This window comes from Mirounga leonina, unplaced genomic scaffold (genome assembly GCF_011800145.1).
Source record: "Mirounga leonina isolate KUSES-001 unplaced genomic scaffold, KU_Mleo_1.0 Mir_200, whole genome shotgun sequence".
In the NCBI taxonomy this organism is placed as follows: domain Eukaryota; kingdom Metazoa; phylum Chordata; class Mammalia; order Carnivora; family Phocidae; genus Mirounga; species Mirounga leonina.
This window is the reverse complement of record NW_023270503.1, coordinates 5,427,888-5,449,659: the sequence shown is the minus strand read 5'-3', so window position 1 is coordinate 5,449,659 and position 21,772 is coordinate 5,427,888. Positions and strand designations below refer to the sequence as shown.

The window sequence follows — 21,772 nt, the reverse complement described above, 5'->3', positions numbered from 1 at the left end:
ATTGTATAGGCCTGTCCCTAAGTCCCCAATACCTAGGACGATAGCACACAATGGGGAACAGCATGTGTTTGGGGAATGAATGAGCACAGCACTCAAGACACCAGAGCTTTCAGGGCGCCTGGGGGGCTCAGTCGTTAAGCGTCTGCCTTCGGCTCAGGTCATGATCCCAGGATCCTGGGATCGAGTCCCACATCGGGCTCCCTGCTCTGCGGGAGGCCTGCTTCTCCCTCTCCCACTCCCCCTGCTTGTGTTCCTGCTCTCACGTGTCTCTCTCTGTCAAATAAATAAATAAAATCTTTAAAAAAAAAAAAAGACACCAGAGCTTTCAGAAATCGATATATTTACTTCATTACCTGCTGATCAGTCCATACAGATGTCCCTGAGTCACTTTAAGTCCTATAATTCATTGCAGGGTCACGAACCTGCTGGCTCATCCCTCTGGCTGAGAGTCCTTGGGGATACGCAAGTCCGGTGTGGCTCCTCCTCTTTTGGCTGCCCCTCCTGCTCTGGCCAGCCCCCCGAGTCCTTCCTGGACGCTTTCCCTCCCTCTGCTGCTCCCCCTTCCCTCCCAAATCTGTACTGTTTGGTAGATTCACACAGACCTCGCTTAGTAGCTTGGTGACCTTGAAAAGGGGTTCGACCTGTCTGTGCTGCCATCTCCCAGTCTGCAAAGCAGGGCTCCCTAACTGTGGTGACCGGCCACAGCAGTGCAGCCGGCTCCCTGAGCCAGCTTCTGCAAGAAGCACCTGGCATGCGTTAGAGCTCAGTACTCCTTGTTGCAGTCCAGGCAGGTAGGTGGGGGCATCACTGCACTGGAGATGGGGAAACCAAGGCTGAAACAGGCCAGGTAAGTTCCCCTACGAGCGACTTCTATGGCATTGGGATGCGACCCAGTCTCACTCCATGGGTTTCAGGCTCACCATATCCCACAGGAATGCTTGCTCCCCACCTCCCTCCTTGCTGCCCTGCCTCCATTCTTCCTTCCAAGACATTGGCAAAGCAGGGAAGGGCCAGCAGGAGAGATCGCAGGTTCACAGAGGTCTGCACACTTCGGCATCCGCTGTAGCTGCTCTGCCCTTCTTCCTTGTTCCACGCAGCGTGAGTTTCACCACTTCAGGGACACTAGAAACTCCATGAAGGCGAGGACCAGGACTTCATGGAAGGACAGTGCTGGGAGGAGCGGCTGCTTGGGGGACTGCTGGGCATGGTGGGGCCATGAGCGTTCAGGGACAACAAGCAGGACAGGGCAGGCCCACAATCCCCCGGGCCCGACGAGGAGTGTGCCAGAGAGACATGTGGAGCACTGCGGGCGGGGAGGAAGGCACAGTGGAGGATGGCCTCCTCAGGGGGACGTTTGAAGCTCTTCGACTTCCTTATACTTAATCTTCACACAGGAGGAGGCTGAGCTCAAAGGCAACACCCTTGAAAAGCCGCAGAACTGAGATTCAAATCCAGACCTGGCTGGTTCGAAAACCCATGCCCTGTCCTCCCTGGACAGCCCGAGGGGATGCCCACTCTGGGTCTCAAAGGACAACACCCAGAATACATGCAGCACCTTCGGAGCAAAGTGACAAAACATATTCTCCCCAAATCTCCCGTGGCAGTGGCCAGAAAAGCAAACATAAAGGATGCTGGGACATACACGTGGAAAGAAGAGCCAGCTGAGCAGACGTCAGCTTCTCCTACCCCTGATTTCCTGCTCTCAGCCAATAAGGCCGATGGATATTCCAAAACGGCTGCCGCTGCTGACTTCCAGGAGAAGCGAGGTCTCTCAACCTCAATGTCTTCAGGACAGCTTGGTTCTCTAGGCCCCGGCATCTCAGTTTTGTTTCTTATACTGTAAGGCAGAGAGATCATTAGAAGTGGGTGAGGGAAGCCAATGGGGGAGGGAAGACCCAGGAAATCCCGAGAACCATGTTCTTCTGAGCCTTAGCTGCCTCCTGCAGGGGCTCCTCCGAGGTAGGGGGGCAGGTACCAGTCAAATCTCTAGCTGGCACCGGGCCCCCCTTTCTTCTTTAATGGAAAAGGAAGCTGATGGGCTAAGAGGGCGCACATAAGACAGATACGGGAATGTCAGAAAGGAATGCGGGGCATGCCCATCCTGTTCTTTAAGCTGAATCTTGGTTTAAAGAAAAAAATATCTCAGGGAGAGGAAGATCCTCAGAGGCCATCTAGTCCAATCACTGAGTTTTTAAAACAAACCCCGACCCCCACATTTGGAGACTCTGATTTAGAAGGATGGGTGGGGGGGGGGGGCATGCTCCACCTAGTTCTCTAGGTTGTTCTAACACCAGTGGGTAAGGACCAGCAAGTTAGTCTGTCTTCCTGACTCCCTCCCTTCCTCTACCAAAATAGATACTTGAATGTTTCCTCAATAACCCTGCCTCAGTATGAATACCCCTGGAGACGGGGAACTCACTACGCCCCAACACAGCTTTCCCGTCTGAGGCATCGCAAGGCTGCTGCTAGTCCTGGCACTATTGCTTCCAAGAAGACCTTTCTCTTCCTTCTTCCTGCTACCCCGTCTCAGCTTATTCAGCACTGTTGGCCTTTAGGGACTGAGAACTCCCCACCCATTGCAGAAAACAGATGCAACCAGAAAGGCATCTGCCACCGCCTCTGGGCTTCTGGAAGAGGGGAGCGGCTGGCTGGGGCTGTAGGGTGCCTCTGCAGGCCTGATAGGGCTCAACTGTGGGACAGGGGCGACCCCTGGTGGCCATGGAGATTACCGCTGTCAACCCCCCAGCGGGCAGGGGGAGCCGGGAGCCAAGCACTTACTTTGTTCATGATCCAGTCTGCATCTTCAATGGCTCTTTTAATAATCTGCTGGATTCTCTCAGGATTGTCTTCATCTGAATGAACCCGGAAACTCTGAAAGTTTAAGCATAAAAGAAAGATGACAAGGCAAAATTCACAGGATCAGCATCTTCAGAGCACCAGGCACAGGCCAGACACACTGCGGCCACTTTGCACTCAGCATGGCTCTTAGGCCTCCAGAGAGAGTTAGGATGATCCCACCTACAGATGAGGAAACAGAGGCCCAGACGCCCTAACTGGGACTGTGCATGGCGCCAGCATTCAAATCCCGGTCCATTCTAACTACACAGCCGGTCCTCCTGCCAGCAGAGCAGCTACAAGATGGAAGACTGGCCCCCAAGTTACCCCAAATCAGGCTGGGCCCAAAGGTTATCAGGCAGCAGGGGCCCCAGGAAACTTCCACCTCTCGGTTCCATTTGCTCCCCCCAGGGAGCTGCTTGCACCAGGCTGCACAATAGGAAGAAACAGGGCCTCTCCAGGCCCATGCTGGAAGGCCAAGCAGAGTGGGGGCCGTGGAGGGGGTGACTGGAGACTCCAGCCAGGCCCGGTGCAGAGCAACGTGGGGCTGCTCTTTGCCTTTGACCAGATGTTCACCCTTGAGAAGGAACGAGATTTGGGTTCACTGGTGTGGCACTCACGGCCCTCCAGAAGGGTACCTGGTACCTCCCCTGCCCAGTCACTCTTGACCCCACAGGTCCTCCTATTTGTCTTCAGGAGCACCTCAAATGCTCACTCTGGGAAGTCCTCCCTAATGCCCTCAGGAAGCTAGCTGCTCCCTCCTCCATGTTTTCACAGCCTGTCTGTTGCTACCTTTATTGATTTTTTTACTTTCCACATTACATTTGTATTCGTTTTTTTTTTTTTTTTTGAAATAATTTCTAACCTACAGAAAAGCTGCAAGAATATAAACAAATTCCCTACCAGAATCACCAATGGTGAACATCTCACATTTGCTTTATCATTTTCTGGGAGCAATTAGAAGTTACCCTTGACCCCTAAATGCTTCAGTGTGTTTTAACGAGGAGATTACATAACGACAGTAGTCAAATTCAGGAAATTCAACATTAATATAATACTATCATCTCATCTACAGCCCATATTCCAATTCATGAAGGTCTCCAATAACGTCCTTTTTTTTTTTAAGATTTTATTTATTTATTTGACAGAGAGAGAGATAGCGAGAGCAGGAACACAAGCAGGGGGAATGGGAGAGGGAGAAGCAGGCTTCCTGCCGAGCAGGGAGCCCGATGCGGGACTCGATCCCAGAACCCTGGGATCATGACCTGAGCCAAAGGCAGACGCTTAACAACTGAGCCACCCAGGCACCCTAATAACGTCCTTTTTAATCATTGTTTTTTCTGGTCCAGAATCCAATCCACTCATTACATTTCATGGTCACATCTCTTTAGTCCTCTTGAAAGCAGAGCAGGTCTGCCTTTCTCTGGGCTTCCCGACACTGCCATGTTGGATGAGCCGAGGCCAGCGGTGTGGGAGATGGTCCCTCTGTCTGGATTTTCCTGATGTTTTCTCATGAGTAAATCCAGGCTGTGCATTAATGCCGGTCAAAATGATGTTATGGCCCATACTCTATTTTAATTATCCATTTAGCTGCCTTATTTGAGCCCTGGCACAAGCTGATGTGCTGGATGATACATCTTCTGTTTTCCGAGCAGAAATCAGAGAGAGGAGCTGGGCTGTGGTTTTTGGTGGCTCTTACCAGACTGCCGCCCCTCCCCTCCACCACCACCCGAAAGACCATCCCTGTCCCCTGCCCCCAGCCCTGAGACAAGCCCTCTATCATGGGAACCCCCCATCCCGAGCCCAGTACCGCTGCTCCCACCTGCCTGACAGCATGTCTGTAATGCTCCTGGATGCCCTTGGTGGGCAGCTGCTGGCAACAGCGCATCAGGTATCGGTAGAGCTGCAGCGGCCTCTGCACAAGCTCTGCCCCTGGGAGCGGGGCCATCTGCGAGACCCTCTGTCCCTGGAAAACACAGAGCATGACTTCTAAGGCACCAAGCCAAGCCTTGGCCCCGAGGCCCACGTCCCACGGCTCTGTGAGCAGGTGTGATACTCCGTGGAGGCCGGGTCCCCTTCGTGCCGCACTGCACAGAACCCAGACCCTGAGCTCGGGCGGAGCATTCTGTCCTGCAGAAGTCTCAGCCCAGGGCAGGCCTGCCGGGACCAAAGGTGAGATCGCACAGCCTCATCCTGGCGCCTTCTTTCTGGAAGCCAACTTGCGGTGGTGGGTGAGGAGGTGTCACGGACAGGCAGAGTAGGGGAGATAAGCAGGAAGACCCTGCACTGCAAGACTGAGAAACCAGCTGACTACAGGCAACAGAGGGGAGAATGGCCAGAGGTCTGAGCCTCGCCACTCAAAGTATCGTCTCGGACCAGTAGCACTGACGTCACCTGAGAGCTGGTTAGAAACAGACTCTCTCGCCCCAGACCTGCTAGAGAACAGAATACATTTTAACCAGATGCCCCACAGGCTCATGCCTGGACCTCTACCACAGCATCTTGCCTGCTGTCTGCCCCCACCTTCAGCCTGTCACTCTCCAGTCTCCTCCAGGCAGACGCCAGAATGCACTCTGGAACCAGTGGCCTAGGCCCATCCCCCAAACCAGCAAGTACCTCACCTCTTGGTCCCTTGGCACAAGCAGCCCCTTCAGCATCAAGCTCCCCTCCTCTTCTCTGCCATGGGAGGAACTCATGGTCATCCCTCCAGGTCCAGCTCCGTGTCACTTCCTCTGGGAAGCCCTTCCTGACTGTCCTGCCCTGAGGGGCTGCAGTGCCCTGTTTTGGAGCTGTTACAGCGCTTCCCACACTGCCGAGGATTCATCTGCTGCCAGGCCTGTGGAGGCTGGCCCAGGCCCCGGGGCTTCGCGCCCTGTTTGTTGAACTGGACTGAATGGAATCTGTTATCTGCTCTGTACAGATCTCCCCTCTCTGAGAGGGAAGCTCACAATGTTCCAAACGAAGGAGCTAAAAGACCAAGATTAAGTGATTGGCCTTAGTTTTAAAGTAACATAAAAAGAAGAAAGACAACTCCCTCCCCCTCAAAAAAAAAGAGACCCAGAATACTAAATCTATCAGAGGTTCTTAAACTAAGAAAGGAAATTCATTAAGTAGCCCATTTCAGAGGCTCCTTCATTCCATTTCCAGCATATTATCTTCCTGGCAACAATAATTGCCTGTCTCCACGGCTAAGTTTGCCAATGCCTCCTGGTCCTCTGGGCTCCGGCCATGACACCAGGGCGGGCAGGTGGCGGTCTGCCCCCCAACCCTCCTCCCTTCCGCTAACAGCGCTGGACGTGTGACTGGCGATCCACCTCTCCCCAGGCCTCCGCCCACAGCTCAGGGTGGGGCTCCACTCCAGGTCTGACCAATCAGAGCCCTGCATCCACGTGGTCGCAGGGATTGGGCCACAGATGGGCACGTGATGGAAGCTGGCCCAATCAGAACACATCCTACCACCTCTGCAGAGGTGACCGGGAAGGCCTCCGTTCTTTCCCTCTACACTTGCTGCTGAGGGGATTTGCTCCTCTCTCGGGGGCGCCATCTTGCTTCCTCTGGAAGCCTGAGAGTGAAGCCACACAGCAGCAGGCAGAGCTGAGAGTGTGAGAGGAACCAAGTCTGAAGAATTCGTTTGAATCCTACAACCATCCACCTGAAGGCAGTCCTACCTCTAGACTTTTTAATGACCTGACTCAATTAATGCCCTTTGCCAAAGAAAAGGGGCTTGGGTTTGTTTTGTCACTTGCAACCCAAAGAGTCCTAACTGATGGACAGGTCTTGACCTCCCAAATTCTGCTTCCACGATGAGGTCTGATGGTTCCAGCTCTAAGAAGGAGTGCAAACACGGCAAGGCCCGTATGGTTCTCCTGCCACAAATCATCAACCTGCCAGTCTGACTAGCTGTGCTAAAGCCCCCCAAAAAACAGGGGAACCCCGTACAATGGGGGCAAAGACCTTCAAGGGCCACCACAGAGGACATACCACCGAAGTCCCCACCTGATGGGCAGACTCCACTGGCAGGCTTCCCCAAACTATATAAAGTGCTAATCAAATATTGTAAAATGCTAGTCGTGTAACAGATGGTTACCATCTGCAGTCTTCAAAATTAACATTTGGAAAGAGCACAACTTTGTTTCAGTAGATAAAAACCCAAGCAATACTTAGAAACCAACCCAGCAAGTATGGGCGGGAGATTATTTTCAGCTCAATTATAATACTTAGTCATTCTCAGTAATAAGTAGCAGAAAATACATGTGTGGGTCCACTCAGAAGAGTTAAACTAAAAATGTTTTAATTTAATTTAAAGTGTGGGTGTGCTATTAAGGGGCAATGAACTTCACAGCATCATTGCTAAAACTGTAGTCAAATTCTGCAGCCTCTAACCATTGCTTGGCATATCCTGCTCTTTGCACTTGACCTTAGCCTCTCCTGGGCTCCCTGCCTCTGTGAACGCACGTCTGTCTTCTCAGGCAACCAAACCAAAACCATCACTGAGCCAACCTAGACTCCTCTTCCTGCCTCAATCCCATGCCACTGTCTCTAAATCCTATCAAATTCGACCTCTGAATGCCCCCTCTCATCTGTCCCCTCCTCTCTATTCCCACTGCACAGCCTTGCTTCAGGCTCTTATCAGAGCTCCCCTGGACAACGGCCAGAATTCCGAGCACGTCTCCCTATCTTCCAACCTATTTACCACTCAACAGCCAGTGAATCTTTCCAAAACCTAATCTCAGCATGGCATGTTCCTGCCTAAACCTCCAGATCTGATATCCCACCCCTACCCTGTCACTCATGACAACTTTCCCCAAATGTAGGAAAACTGTGAAATTATTTGAAGCAGTATATGGGCCAACATCTTTTTATTGTAATGATTTAATATTTATTTTCATGTGTAAAGAAAAAAAATCCCGTAATTTTATAGGTATTGTGGCTTAAACAGTTTTAAAAAGGAATGGGCATAAAACTGATATTTTTAAATGTATCAAAGAAGAATGCAGTTGAGATGTGAATATGACAAAAATCATGGAAGTGGTACTGACATTTGGAAAGCACTGGCCTATGGAACAAAATCCATACTCCCTCCTCCAAGGCCCCTGCCCACCCTTCATCCCATCTCCCACCACTCACCGCAGAGTCCGGGCAAACAGCTCTGAGTAGCGCACTCCATGAAAGTCTGTGTCATGTTTGCATGTCATGGTCTCTGCACCATGACAGAATGCTTAGCATATAGTAGATGCATTAGGGTTCCCCAGAGACACAGAACCAATAGAATATACAGAGAGAATATATATATATGTTATATTCATATGTGTACATTATTTATAAGGAATTGGCTCATGTGATTATTGAGGCTGGCAAGTTTGAAATCTCACAGAGCAGATGTCCCAGTTTGAGTCAACGTCAAACCAGGAAAAGCCAATGTCCCAGGCTGAAGGCCATCAGCCAGGAGAATCCTCTCTCACTCGGGGGGAGGGTCAGTCTGTTCTATTCAGGACTTCAAGTGCTTGGATGAGGCCCACCCATATTAAGGAGGGCAATCTGCTTCACTCAGTCTCCCGATTTAAATGTTAATCTCATCCAGGGGTGCCTGGGTGGCACAGTCGGTTAAGCATCGGACTCTTGGTTTTGGCTCAGGTCATGATCTCAGGTCAGCCCTGGGTTAGACTCTGAGCTCAGTGCTGAGTCTGCTTAAAAGACTCCCTCTCCCTCGTCGACCCCTCCCCAACTCTCTCTCTCCTCCTTTAAAAAATAAATAAATAAATGTTAATCTCATCCAAAAACACCCTCACAGACACACCCAGAAAAATGTTTAGCCAAATCTCTGGGCAACCCATGGCCCAGTCAAGTTGACATATAAACGGAATCATGACAGTAGATGTTTAAAATTCATGTGTCAAATGAATCCTCCCACTCTTGCCCACAATCTGCTTCCTGCAGGTCTCCTGATCCTACAACACTCAGCTGTTAGGTCTGGCACCTCCTCCTGGAAGGCTTCACTGACCCACCATCCCTGCCACCATGTTCAATGGGAGACCTGTAGGTACCTCAAACAGCCCTCGTGTCCCCACATCACTCTAGGTCGGGCTTCAGCATCTGTTACCTGCACTACCAGGGGGATATTTACCTGCCCTCGGCCCCCTTCCAGCCAGCCTCCACATGGCAGCCACAATGCCTTGTCTAACGCCCCACTTAAAATCTTCCCACAGCTGGATGTGACAGGATATTGTGAATTATTATCAATTATTAATTTTCTTAGGTGGAACAACAATGTGTTGTGTGGGAGAATGTCCTCATTCTTGGGAGATGCAAGTGGAAGGAAGTGTTTAGAGGTGATGTGTCATCATGTCTGCAACTTACTTTCACATGGTTCCACAAAAGGCAACACAAAAAGAGAAAAGATAGGGTGAGAAAGATAAAGCAGATGTGGTGAAATGTTCAGATTGTGTTTAGATGGCAGGAATAAGGGTGGACATTGTGCTGCTATTTCAACTTCTCTATATTTTGACATTTTTTGTAACAAAAAGTTGTTTTCGAAAAACCCTTCCACCACTTTCCCATTACCTGGGGGATAAAGTCTTAAACTTGCGAGGCTGGCACCAACTCCTGAAGCCTTCTTACCCCACCCCCTTCAGATTCAGACCTAATCACGCCTCCACCTGCCAGGCACGCTGGCACACCACCAGTAGTTCCTTTAGTAATAATAACAACTAATAAGCACTTACAATGATTACTACAGCAGCCTTACTGAGTATGTATCATGTGAGAGACACTATTCTAAACGATGCACGTGAATTTATTTTAATCTTCACAGTAACTCTACAAGAAGAGTTATTATGCTCTCCTTTTACACATAAAGAAACAGAGGCAAAAAGAAGGCAAGAAATTTGGCCAAGGTCACATAGCTATGAGTGCAGAAGCCACGATCTCCACCTGGGAAGTCCAGCCCCAGAATCCAGATGGGTGTTACTCTTCCTAACGGCACCCCCCTCCCCAATTTCTTTCTAAGGGATGACTTCTTCCCATTGAGCCTGGCCTGCTAAGACTGTTGTCCGTGGCTCCATCTCTCCCGGCCACAAGGAGAACATCAGACCCCGGCGAGGCCAACTGAGTACTCCCCACCTCTGGAAATGGGCTCTCGAGCAGGGTTACAAAGAGCCTGAAAATGAGTTCACACACCCCAGCAATGGTGTGTCCTCATCAGCCTCTTCCTGCTCTGAACTGTCCTTGTAGCTCTTGCCTCCTGGCCTGCCAGAAATGTCTAGATTCCTGCCCAATCCTCTAGCCTTCTCCCTTGAACCTGTGAGTCCCTAACACTCTTCCAGGAAATTTCTTCTTGCTTAAGTCTTCCTGTCCCCTCTTACTCCCTACACCGAACTACACTCTCTCCCTGATCTGTCTGCCCACAGCTTGCTGTGCCTGCTTAGATCAGCGGGAATCGCCCCGGCCCCAAGTATTTGCCTCTCCATCCTCCCCGACAGGACGGAACTCCCATGATGGCAGGGACTGTGTCCGATTCCCCCATCTCTGTCCTCTCAGTGCCGGCATGGTGCAGCCTGGTACCGAGCACACTCCTCCATCAATGTTGGCTGATGAACCTCAGATTCTTCCAGGCCCTGAGCAGTCCTGCCCATCACCTTCGGCAGCAACAGCCTCCCTTTCCTGCCCATCTATGCCAAGCCCTTCCGGTCCCCTCAGCTTCCCTCCACCTCACCTGAAGGAACTCCCTGCAGGCAACCGATGCCTCCTGCCTCACTCTGTCTGGAGAGGCCATCGGGCAAGAATATGTTCAAATCCCCTCCTCTGTGAAATTCATCCTTGCCCGAGAGCTGACTGATGTGCTAAGCGTGGTGCTAGACATTTTTACGACAATCCTCTGACAAAAAGCATTATCATCCCATTTTGCAGATGTGGAAACTGAGGCTGATCATGAATACACAGCCAGAGAGTGGCGGCGCTGGGAAGTGGACTCTAACTCCAGTGCTCCAACCTCCCTGAGTTCTTTAAGGAAAGGGGTCCCTCCTTTTCCTTGTCTCTGTTAGCCTCTCAGAGCCTCTCTCCTGGATTAATTCAACACCCTTCTGACATGTCTCTTCTTCAGTCCCTCCCTAGGCTCAGCCAGAATGAGCAACGAAAAACAAAAATCTCATCTTTGAAATCCTTGCTTGATATCCTTTAAGGGCACACATAGAACAAACTCTAAGCTCATCAGTATGTGTGCATATGGTGGTGGTGGTAGGTGTGTCTATGTGTGTGTGTATGGGCGGGGGGTTGGGGGGGTGTCAAGGCTTTCCCCAGTCAACTGCCAATCTCTATCCCATTTGCAACCAAATTCCCCATTCCCTCCACCCTCTTCCCAGCTCGGCCTCCTCTGCAGCTTTGTTAGGCACATAGCGCCTGGCACGCAGTGATCCCTCAAAAGAAGGGTGTCACATTGAACCCTTCCTCTCTCCAACACCTTCCAGTCAACTCTCCCGCACCCTGAAGACTGAGTGGAGCAGTGAAAGTGCATGGGCCCCAGATCATGGCAAGACTGAGGTGAGGACTGATTAAGGCAGCAAGCATGACTGCCTGGCTCATGGCGGCAGCTCACGCAATAGGAGGCCCTTCTCTGGCCCTGGAAAAGCAGCAAAAGGGAAAACAATATGTCATGATACTTTTCGATGCTTCTATCTGAGACAAAAATGGGCTGCCGAAGGGAGCTGCTCGTGTAAACCGACACTGGGAGAGGTAGTGGATTTCACTGATTTAGTGACCTCTGCCGACATCAGAGAGAAAAAAAATATATCTTTTTTTCTTTGAAATCAAACTAAAGAGCAGGTGAAATTTATTTAGCTTTTTCCCAAATCAGAACTGAGCTCTGGTTATTCATGCCGTAGCCTCTGATGAATTAGAAAGTTATAAAAATACCTAAGGTGGCATGGCTTGACTCATGGTAGGTGCTCGGTCAGAGGTGTTAACTGAATGAGCAGAAAAGCCATCCAAAGTAGGGAGTCTTTCAAAACCAGAGCGCCGAAGGCGACCTTTTCCCATCCAGGGTAAAAGAAATCTCTTCTCCACATCCCTGGTAGGGAGCCCTTAAGCTTTTCTCCCTTAACATGCTCCCGCGTGGCAGGGAGCTCACGACCTCCCAAGTCTGAGCTCTCCACTTCATTGAGCCAGAGCTGTCACAGATTGCCTTTGCTTCTGAGCTAAAATCTGCCCTGTAAACTTCACTCATGGATCTGAGTTCTGCCCTCCGGGGCTCAAGTCTCCCTACCCGACCCCCAAGGCCAGTCTGTCATTGTTCAGCCAGGGACCCCAGCCCCACAGTCATTCTCTTCCAAGATCCCCACCCTGAAGGTGCTATCCTCTCCTAGAGCCTCCCCGTCCCACTCACGCTCCTCAGGACACACACACATCCTTATTATGGTTTCACTCTTAGATTTTTGTCCAGTGGGAAAGCCACAGTGTTCCTGGGTCCTGACCAGGTCCGTGGGTCCTGGAGCTCAGGTGGCAATGTCCCCTCCTTTACCAGGCAGTTCAAGGAAGGCCGCTCAGACTGCATTCTCTGCTTGGGCCCCCATGTGACCCTGGCATTCAGCTCAGAGGAAACTTTTTTCCATGAACTCTTCTTAAATCTGTTTCTCATCTTGTATTTGATTAGTTTAGTCCAGAGTCACCATCTGCCACAATCTCTGCGGTACCTGGCCCTGTCTGTTATCCAACTCCGCTCAATTCAGCACAACAAAAGCACAGAAACTATCCCATCCGGGGCACAAAGGGGGTCCAAAGAGAGAGACATTAACCCCAGCGAGCTGTGTCAGTCACCCATCCAAAGCCATTCAGAGCATCTAGCACGTGTGTGGCTCTGGGCTCGGCCCTAGGACCAAATATGGATGGCCTGACATGTTACCGAGCTGTCCTACCTCGAGCTTTCTGCATGGCTGATGCCATGTCTCATGACCTACCATTCAGGGAGTGATCAGTATGTGCCAGGAAGGTGTTGCAAGCTTCACATGTGTTACTTCATGTACCCTCACAACAATCTTACAGGGTACGTATCATTAGCCCATTCTATAGATGACAAAACTGGGGCTCTGAGAGGGTAAGAAACTTGCCAGAGACCACCCAACTATTAGATGGTAAGGCCAGGAATCAAACCAAGGACTGTTGCCCCGTGCCCCTACCTGCTTCTAACACTACCTGCTATGTCCGTATCCAAGCCATCCACAGAATGCTGCCCGGATCAGGGCTAAGGACCCCACAGAGAACTCTCCTGGGGCTCATTCAGGACCAGGTCCGCATTCATGAAAGCACTTGACTGTGCTATTATCCCGTACTTATTTTTCAACCTTCTCCGTAAAACTTTTCTCCATGCTTTTCTGAAACCCAAGGACATCATCTATAGCCTCCCGCTGCATAAAGATGAAAAAAAAAAAAAAAAGTCACAAGGCTGATGTCAATTACACAGACAAAGAAAAGGAGGCAGCTAAGGAAATACTAAAAAAGCTCTTAGAAAACCCAAAGGGGAATGTAACAGAATAAAGGAAAAGAGTGAGAATAAAGCCACAAAGGGAATTTCCTGGGAGCCAAGGGATATCACTGGTACAGATGCTGAGAAATAGGCCTACAGCCCCATTTAACCCCCTTGGCTCTTTCCCTACCCTGTGCCCTGACATAGGGCACCTAAAAATAAGTGGGGAAAAAGTCATATATTTAAAAAAAGAAAGAAAGAATGGAACTAGAGAACATGACCAGAAATTATGCCCTATTAAACACTGATACAAGGCTAAATTAAGCCTGCGCAGGCCATTGTTTAAATATGCAATTATTTCTCTGCATGGGGAAAGTCGCAATATAGAAGCAGAGTGGTTCTGCTCCCCCAGCTCCGGGGCTCCAGCTTGCACACGCACGTTCTCCCAAGCTAGAAGGGGGGCAGCAGTCCATGCTCCTTCAGTCCCTTTCCTTCATGGTCAAGGCTCTCAAGACCCAGACTCCCCATTCCCCTCACCCTCCCTGTCCTGAGTCCCCTCCCCACCCCCACCATGCACCTGGGCAGTACTTGGGCTCCCAGCTTTGTAACAATGCCTTGGTCGGACTATCCGAATATGGCTCTCTCCAGTCCGACCCAAGGATACTTCCTAAAAAAACACACCATGTCACTCCCCCTTCTCCAGAACCTCTGTGGAGTGTTCTTTATCCCTCTCAAATCTGCTTCCAACTTCTCTCGTTAAACTCATCTCCTGCTGTCTACACTCCCTGCATTCTAGCCACATACTGAACTTAGAGGCTAAGTTCATGGACTTTGGGAACAGGCAGTCTACGTTCAAATCCTGGCTCCATCATTGGCCGGCTGTGGGACGTGGGCACGTTTCTCAATTTCCACCTCAGAGTCAGCTGCACATCTGTCAATGGGGCAACTAATAGTATCTCCTGCACAGAATCGTTGTGAGGATTAAATAATGCTCCTAATCCACTTAGCACGGTGCCCCGCACATACGAGGCACTTGGGAACTATTGTTAATCGTGTCTCTGAAACGCGCTGTGCTCTTCAACGCCTCTCTTCCCCCTACGCTGGATTCTTTGCCTGCCTCAAGAATTCCTCCTGATCCTTAGATTTAGCTCCCACGTCACCTTCTCAAGGCTCACACCCCACGCTGCCCATACTCCTCTAATAAGGTCTCACACTGTAATCCTTTCTATAAATTTGTGTTGACTGACCTCCATTTACGAGAGAGGACACTAAAGCCAGGACAGTGGCTGTCCTGGAATCACAAAGCCAGCAGGTGGCAGCGCCAGGTCTCAAACCCTGAATCCCTGGCTCTGGGTCCTCAGCTCTTTCTCCCACACCTGCGGTCTCTCTCAGAGGCCCAAGGAGCTACTCTGAACATCCCCTGTGTCAGCTCAACCACCCTGAGCCAGTTTACCAGTTGCAAGTGAACCTGGTGAGCTAGCCCAGTCAAAGCAAACTGGAAAAATCAGACAAAAGGCTAACATGCTGGTCTCAGAGCTGAGCAACAAGCATCGTGAATTGAGTCATTGTGACGTTAGACTGCTTTGTGCCAATGGCCTCCCACACACAGGCCACAACACACCACTGCGGACTGAGGGCGAAAGAAGGGAACCATTATACATCTGCCAGGTGTCAGCCACGGGGCTGGGTACTTCACAGGGGCTACTTCATCTACAACCCTATTACTCCCATTTTACAGAGGAGGAGAACTGAGGCTCCAGGTCACACAGAACTAGGTGAGAGCGTAGCTAGGCTTTGGATCCAGGTCTCTACCCTCCCCACAAGCTCTTTCTACACATATGCAGGGCTCATCTCAAAAGGACCCTTGAGTTGAAAGCTCTGGATTTATCCTTCTCTCATGCTCTCCCTCCCTCCATTACCCAACTACTCTTCCAGAAACCCACGTTGCTCTGCCCCAGAGGAATCCAGGTCTCATTAAGAGGACTTCCCTGACCACTCTGCAGTCCCTTCCATCTTTCTTCATGGCACTCTTCACCACCTGACATACATTTGTTTGTATTCCCTCACTGGAATGTAAACCCCATACAGGAGGGAGTTTATTTTGTTCATGGCTGTGTCCCTAGTATAGTATGGCAGTGCCTGATACATGGTAGGCATGTGTGCCCATGTATTGAAATAGTCACTGAGCACCAACAAGGTGCCAGGTACTGGGGTTACAGAAACAAACAGAAGCCCCTGATCGCGTGTATCTTACATATTAACGTAAAATTAAAACTAATTATTCAGTTATAACTAATTGCTACAAAGTGGAATTCAGGTCCCTGAGAGACTGGCTCATGGGGCCCCTCACCCAGTCAAGGGTCAGAGGTTTCTTGAGAAAAGGACATTAAATCTGAGGTCTGAAGGAGTAGGATTTGGTGAAGGGGCAGTAAAGGCAGAGGCAGCTTGCATGAAGGCCTAAGGGAGGAAGGGACTGCCAATCCCACAGGAGCCCAGAGGGGGAGCAAACAGGATGCTGGCCAGGAAGGCTGGGTCAGATCCAGAAGGGCCTTGGAAAGAGGTGAAGGGTTAAGATTAGTCCTAAGGTCCATCAGCTGATGAATGGATAAATAAAACATGGTACATCTATACAATGGAATATTATTTTGTAATAAAAAAAAATGAAGTACTGATACAGGGTACAAAATGGGTAAACCTTGAAAACATTACTCTAAGTGAAAGAAGCCAGTCACAAAAGACCAACTATTGTATGATTCCATTTATAGGAAATGTGCAGAATGGGCAAATCCATAGAGACAGCAAGTAGATTAGGGGTTGCCCAGGGCGGGGAGATTGAGAGTGACAGCTAAAGGAGAGGTTTCTTTTGGGGACAATGAATATGTTCTAAAATTGATTATGAGTATGGATGCACAACTCTGAATATACTAAAAGACATTCGACGGTGCACTTTAAATGAGTGAATTGTAAGCTATATAAAAAAATAAAACAGGGCGCCTGGGTGGCTCAGTCGGTTGAGCGACTGCCTTCGGCTCAGGTCATGATCCTGGAGTCCCGGGATCGAGTCCCGCATCAGGCTCCCTGCTCAGCAGGGAGTCTGCTTCTCCCTCTGACCCTCCTCCTCTCATGCTCTGTGTCTCTCATTCTCTCTGTCTCAAATAAATAAATAAAATCTTTAAAAAAATAAAATAAATAAAACAGTCCTGGGGACTAAGGGGTTTCGAACTCAGCGTGACTTGCTGTTATGCAGAAGCATCAATCAAAACGTGAAGGTTACTCCAGGCAAGCGCGCGCTCGGGGCAGATGGACGGTGGAGGGGCCCCGTCTGCTTTTATAAATGGCCCAGCCGAGGCTGAGCGCGGAGGCGTGTGCCAGACAGTGGGCATTTCGCAGAGGCGTCTGGAGCCCCCTGGCTCCCCGCGGCCCTCCCCGCGTCCTGGGGCCTGCTCCGCTCCCCCGCGTCGCCGGGACACCGGGCCCTCCGAGGCCGCGAAAGCCGACGGGGAAGGGAAGGGGGCGGCACGGGGCCCCCTGGGTCTTCCACCCGCCGCGCAAGGCCGAGGACGCCCGAGGCCTCACACCCCGAGCCCGCCCCGCCGCCCCGGGCGGCTCCGTTCCCCGTGCGCCCGCCCGCCCGCGTCTCCTCTCCCGCCCTCCGCCGGTGCCGCGCCGCTCACCCGCCTCCACTGGGGAACGTCAACCCCGGACGCGGCGGACGCGGCAGCCACGAGTGCGCCTGCGCCTCGGGACTGGCGCGGCACCGCCCCCGCCAGTCGGCTGTTCGTCGAGCGCCCTCTGCCGGCCGCGTGCGGGGCTGGGGTCTGTTTATAGGGAAACTACAGGCGAGACCGGCTGGGTGCCCCTGGCCTGACCCGACCCGACCCAGATGAAAAAGAAGGCTGTCCCACTAACAGCCTTCTCTACCTTAAACACCCACTCTTCCTTCTGGCTGTTGCTGCCTCGGATATAAGCCCTGAAGGCAGGCTCTCCCCCATGTTTCTGAATATGGATCGCTGCTAAAACATTAGGGGTGTTCAAGATTGGTGAAAAGGCTTGCTGGAGGACTTCCCCTAAACCACTCATGTTGATGACAAGAATTGTATTTGTAAGGGAATCTGCGTTTTGAGTCATTTCATCAAATTACAGTCCCATAACACCTGTCAAAAGAATAAATATGACAGTAATAGGCATGCTTCCTTTCAGACCCATCTATAATTATAATTGAGGAAAAGAATACAGAATTTAAACTCAGAGCTACTGCCAGTATCATTCTTTGAAAATGAAATAATGCTGTTTTATTAAATAGGCTCTCCCCGCTCTCTAATGTTTAAAGCTAAAGTGCTTCTCTGAATTGATTTAAATACAAGTTTTATATCCTGAAAGAAATAAAGATGAGTCTTTATCTTAAGACAAACCCCCTGTTCAATGATGCTGCTGATCTTCTCTCAGCTGTCTGAAAGAGAGTTGGGTTGTTAGTGGATAATATTGCTTCTGTTCACGTCTCACTTCTCCAGGGCTTTTTAAACCCATTTGTAATGAAAAGGCTGATTTCCTTACACAGACTGACTCCATGTGTAGCTGATTTAACAGAACAACTTTTTTTCTCTCTTTTCTTTTTTCTTTTTCTTTCTTCTTCTTTGAAAGGAAAGTATTGCTCCCTGGTAGCACCTGAGAATCTATTTTTCTTCTTTTAGACTAAGAGAAGCAGGGGATATTTCTTAACAGAAGTGGGGTTTTTTGTTTTTTTAGTTTAGGCTTTTCTCTCTTGTTTTTTGCTAACCCCCTTTGGAGTTTTTTCTCTCGTTTTTTTTTTTTTTCTTTTTTTTTTTTTCTCTTCACCTAATATACTAGCCTTCACCTAACATATGAATCATGTGGGCGTTCCTCCCCTGAAATATTCTGGTAATTGCCTCAACCCTTCAATTTATTTTCAATATGTAGACTTGAACCAAATACATCTGAAAGATATGATTGTACCCTCATAAATCAGCCCTCTTAGTTACACACACAGAGTCAAGGGCACATCATTAGTGAAGATCCAATCAATAAATCATTAAGCTTTTAAATTCCTTATTAGGAACAATCTGCAGTATCACCATCCATTGCTGTTTTCAGCCTTGGGATCACTTGATATTTTGAGGAAATTTCACAGTCCGTTCTTTGGCCCCATCTCCCTTTTGTTCCTAGATCGTGGTGTTCCTGCATCAGAAACATTGTTCTAATACCTAGATCTCATAAAATATTTAAGACTCAAGCTGTTCACTCTACCTCAGAAAGACACCACCTTCAGAATTACTTGTGCCTCTTCTGTCTTTATAAACACACATGATCTTACGGTTCACAAAAATTCCTTATAAGCATCCAAACAACAAGAAAAAAATAATCCAAAGTTGAATAGGCTTGGACAAAAATTTCCAATTTTTGTCTAAGTCATAATGGAAAACCTAGTTTTTCAAAAATAACTGGATTATAATACCTTCAACTTGACAGCAACCTTAGATTCTTGACAGCTTCTGTTGTAAAACTAAAGCATTCTTACCAGGCCAAACTCACTAAAATGACACTGGACCCCCTAATCTAATGAAAATCCAACCATTCTTACTGTGTCATTTTCTTTTACATTGAAATTTTAGCAGATGAACGCCCTCATGTCAGACAGTGCAGGATATCTTACAGATAAATGGAATTGAAAGACTTACGTGAGAAATTTGTCACCCAAGAGTTGGCTGGCCAGGGGACATGTTCTCACAGGGGAGTTTATCGACTTTCCCAAGAAATACATTGCCACATTCTCTTGATTTCTGACACTATGTCATTTAACCTGACAACTGCTGATGTGTAACCAATATTTGTAGGAAAAGATACAAGTCGTGATGCTTCTTCCAGTTTAAACCTGTTTTTAGATTTCAAAGAGAAATGATACATTTGCATCCTCTGGTTAAATCAGGTTATTGTCTCAAAGGTTGACCATGTAAATAATTCAAATTAATTCATCACTGTACAATAGATTTAATAAGCATAATAAACACTATGAAGAAAACACTTAGGACCCTCGGTCTGCCTTTGCTCTCACTCCCATTATCTCAGATTTCCCTGTGAACAGAATGAGTGGTATGGTGTTGCTCCCTTCTATTGAAAATATGCAAAGTTGTTATTTACCAGTTTGCAATTTGCATGTCTCAAATCCTGCCAGAGCACAGGCTGAGGGGCACGGGGTGACTGTTGAATGTGCCAAAAGGGTACACCAGGGCAAAAATGGAAAACCCAAGGAACAGATCTTCTCCACCCCAGGCTGTTGCAAAACATAACCCTCACCAACTACTGAAGATTTGTCTTTAAGACAACAAAAATATTGGGTATAAAAGATTATGTAAATTCTCGGACACCTAGTGTCTTTTTTTCTTTAGTTGCTGGGATGAAGAAGAGGATGAGAGGGGATTTCAAGATTTTTGTAAAAAGGAGTACAAGAGGGGCGCGTGGGTGGCTCAGTCAGTTGAGTGTCTGACTCTTGATTTCGGCCCAACCCAACATCGGGCTACGTGCTCAGTGGGGGAATCTGCTTGGGATTCTCCCTCTGCCTATGCCCCTGCCCCGCTCACACTCTCTCTTTCTCTTTCTCAAATAAATAAATAAATCTTGAAAAGAAAAGAAAGAAAGAAAAAAGGAGTACAAGAGAGAAAAGAGAACAGTGGTGACTATTTATAACATATACCAGGAGAGTAATTTACAGCCTGGGTTTTAGCCTTCCTGGACCTCTGTCCTGTGTTACTTTCTGCAGCTCCCTAAATCTAAACTCGCTGACTGGTGTATATCATTCAATATCTCCTCCTGTGTTCGGTAGTAATATATTCACAGTGGCCACACGTGAGAACACACTGATGATCAGATGTTTGTCATCTCTGCATATGAGTCTGAATATGAATAAGAGGGCCACAGATAAGAGTTAAATGCCCCAGTTAATAGAAATGGAGACTGTGAGATCTGATCAACTTTATTAAATAGGATTATTGGGGAAGAGGAGAGGCAGGGAGGTGTAAAGGAAAAGTGGGAGAGAGAAGAAGAGAGAAAAACAGGACAGTGGATAATGAGAAAAGGTAGGAGGGAGTTATCATTTCGGTGCTGTCCCAAAGAGAAAGGCCTCATAAAGTTAAGTGGGGCATCGTGAATTAAGGAAAACCATTATTCATTTTGGCCGGGCAATAGGGTATTCTGGTCAATCAAATGTGTAGTTAATAGATACCTTCCATTTCAGCAAACATTTGTTGAAACTCCATACGTGCAAAGCCCTGGGTCCCTGCAGAGGCCTCTGGACCCCTCTCTCCCGCTCCCCTTCTCCTTTCCTTCTCTATTTCTTGTTTGGGGGCAGATCCCATCTCGTCACCGGCCTGCCTCAGCCCTCTCAATGGCCTCGCAGCATTCTCTGCATAGAGGTGCCAGACTCCTTACCTGCAGGATCTATCCTCTTGGGCTTCACTCCATGGCCCCGGTCCCCTGCTGTGGACTTTCTGACCCTCAAATGCACCATGTTCCTTTCTGCTCTGCTTTTAGATCCCAAGTCACAGGTCTCTTTCTCAGCTTCCCTGACCCATTTGACACTGGGGCAGATAACCTTTCCCCTCCCCCCGCCCACGAAGAGTAGCCTGTACCTTGCCCCACGGCATGTGTCACAGTTTATAATGGTAGATACCTTACTTTGGAATCCCCCAGAAGAAGACTTGGAAGCTGTTAGTGAAGGCTGCGGAAATGGCACCGAGCTGATGTATTTTACTTTCAATTTATGGTCTAGACTCCAAGGCATTCTGGATGCTGCCTGGGAAGAGAAATGAGAGTCTCTCCGAACTCCCACCCTCGCTCTCAGCGGATGACCTCACTGAAAAGTTAGACACCATTAATGGAGGGCTTCCTCCTCTTCTCACCCCCTCTTCTTTCCTGGAGAGTTGCCTTTGAAAACCCAATCCCTCTGCTGGTTCTCTGGACTCTCTCCCCTCTGCCTTCCTAAAATCTTTGCTTCTACAGTTATCACTTCTCTCCTGCTCCATTAATTTCCTTTTCTTCACCTGTTCATTCTAAGCAACATACCGATGTGGTCTAAGGGCTTTGCTACTGAAGATGTGATTCATGGAGCAGGAGCACTGGCCTCATTTGGGAGCTTGTTAGAAAGGCAGATTCTGGGGCGCCTAGGTGGCTCAGTTGGTTGAGCGTCTGCCTTTGGCTCAGGTCATGATCCCGGGGTCCTGGGATCAAGCCCTGTGTCAGGTGTCCTGGCTCGTTTCCTCTCTCTCTCTCTCTCTCTAATGCGCACGCTCTCACTCTCTCAAATAAATAAATTTAAAAATCTTTGGGAAAAAAAGGCAGAATCTTCAACCCTAGAGCATTAACAAGATCCCCAATATATGGTTCCTAGGCATATTAAAATTTGAAAAGCATTGGGCTATTTCTCCACTCTCCATTATAGCCAAACTTTTATCAATCCATTCAACAAATGTG

At 49.0% G+C, this 21,772-nt stretch overlaps 1 protein-coding gene across 1 annotated transcript; it reads right to left on the bottom strand.

Moving 5' to 3' along the window:
* Positions 1-323: 323 nt before the first annotated feature.
* On the bottom strand, positions 324-17,014 carry LYRM9 (LYR motif containing 9). Its single transcript, XM_035027745.1, has 4 exons — positions 16,963-17,014; positions 4,658-4,801; positions 2,779-2,871; positions 324-1,837 (listed from the first exon to the last, which is right to left on the bottom strand). The coding sequence occupies exons 2-4, from the start codon at positions 4,781-4,783 to the stop codon at positions 1,820-1,822; spliced, it is 237 nt and encodes a 78-aa protein (XP_034883636.1). The 5' UTR covers positions 4,784-4,801; positions 16,963-17,014; the 3' UTR covers positions 324-1,819.
* Between the last annotated feature and the right edge of the window lie 4,758 nt (positions 17,015-21,772).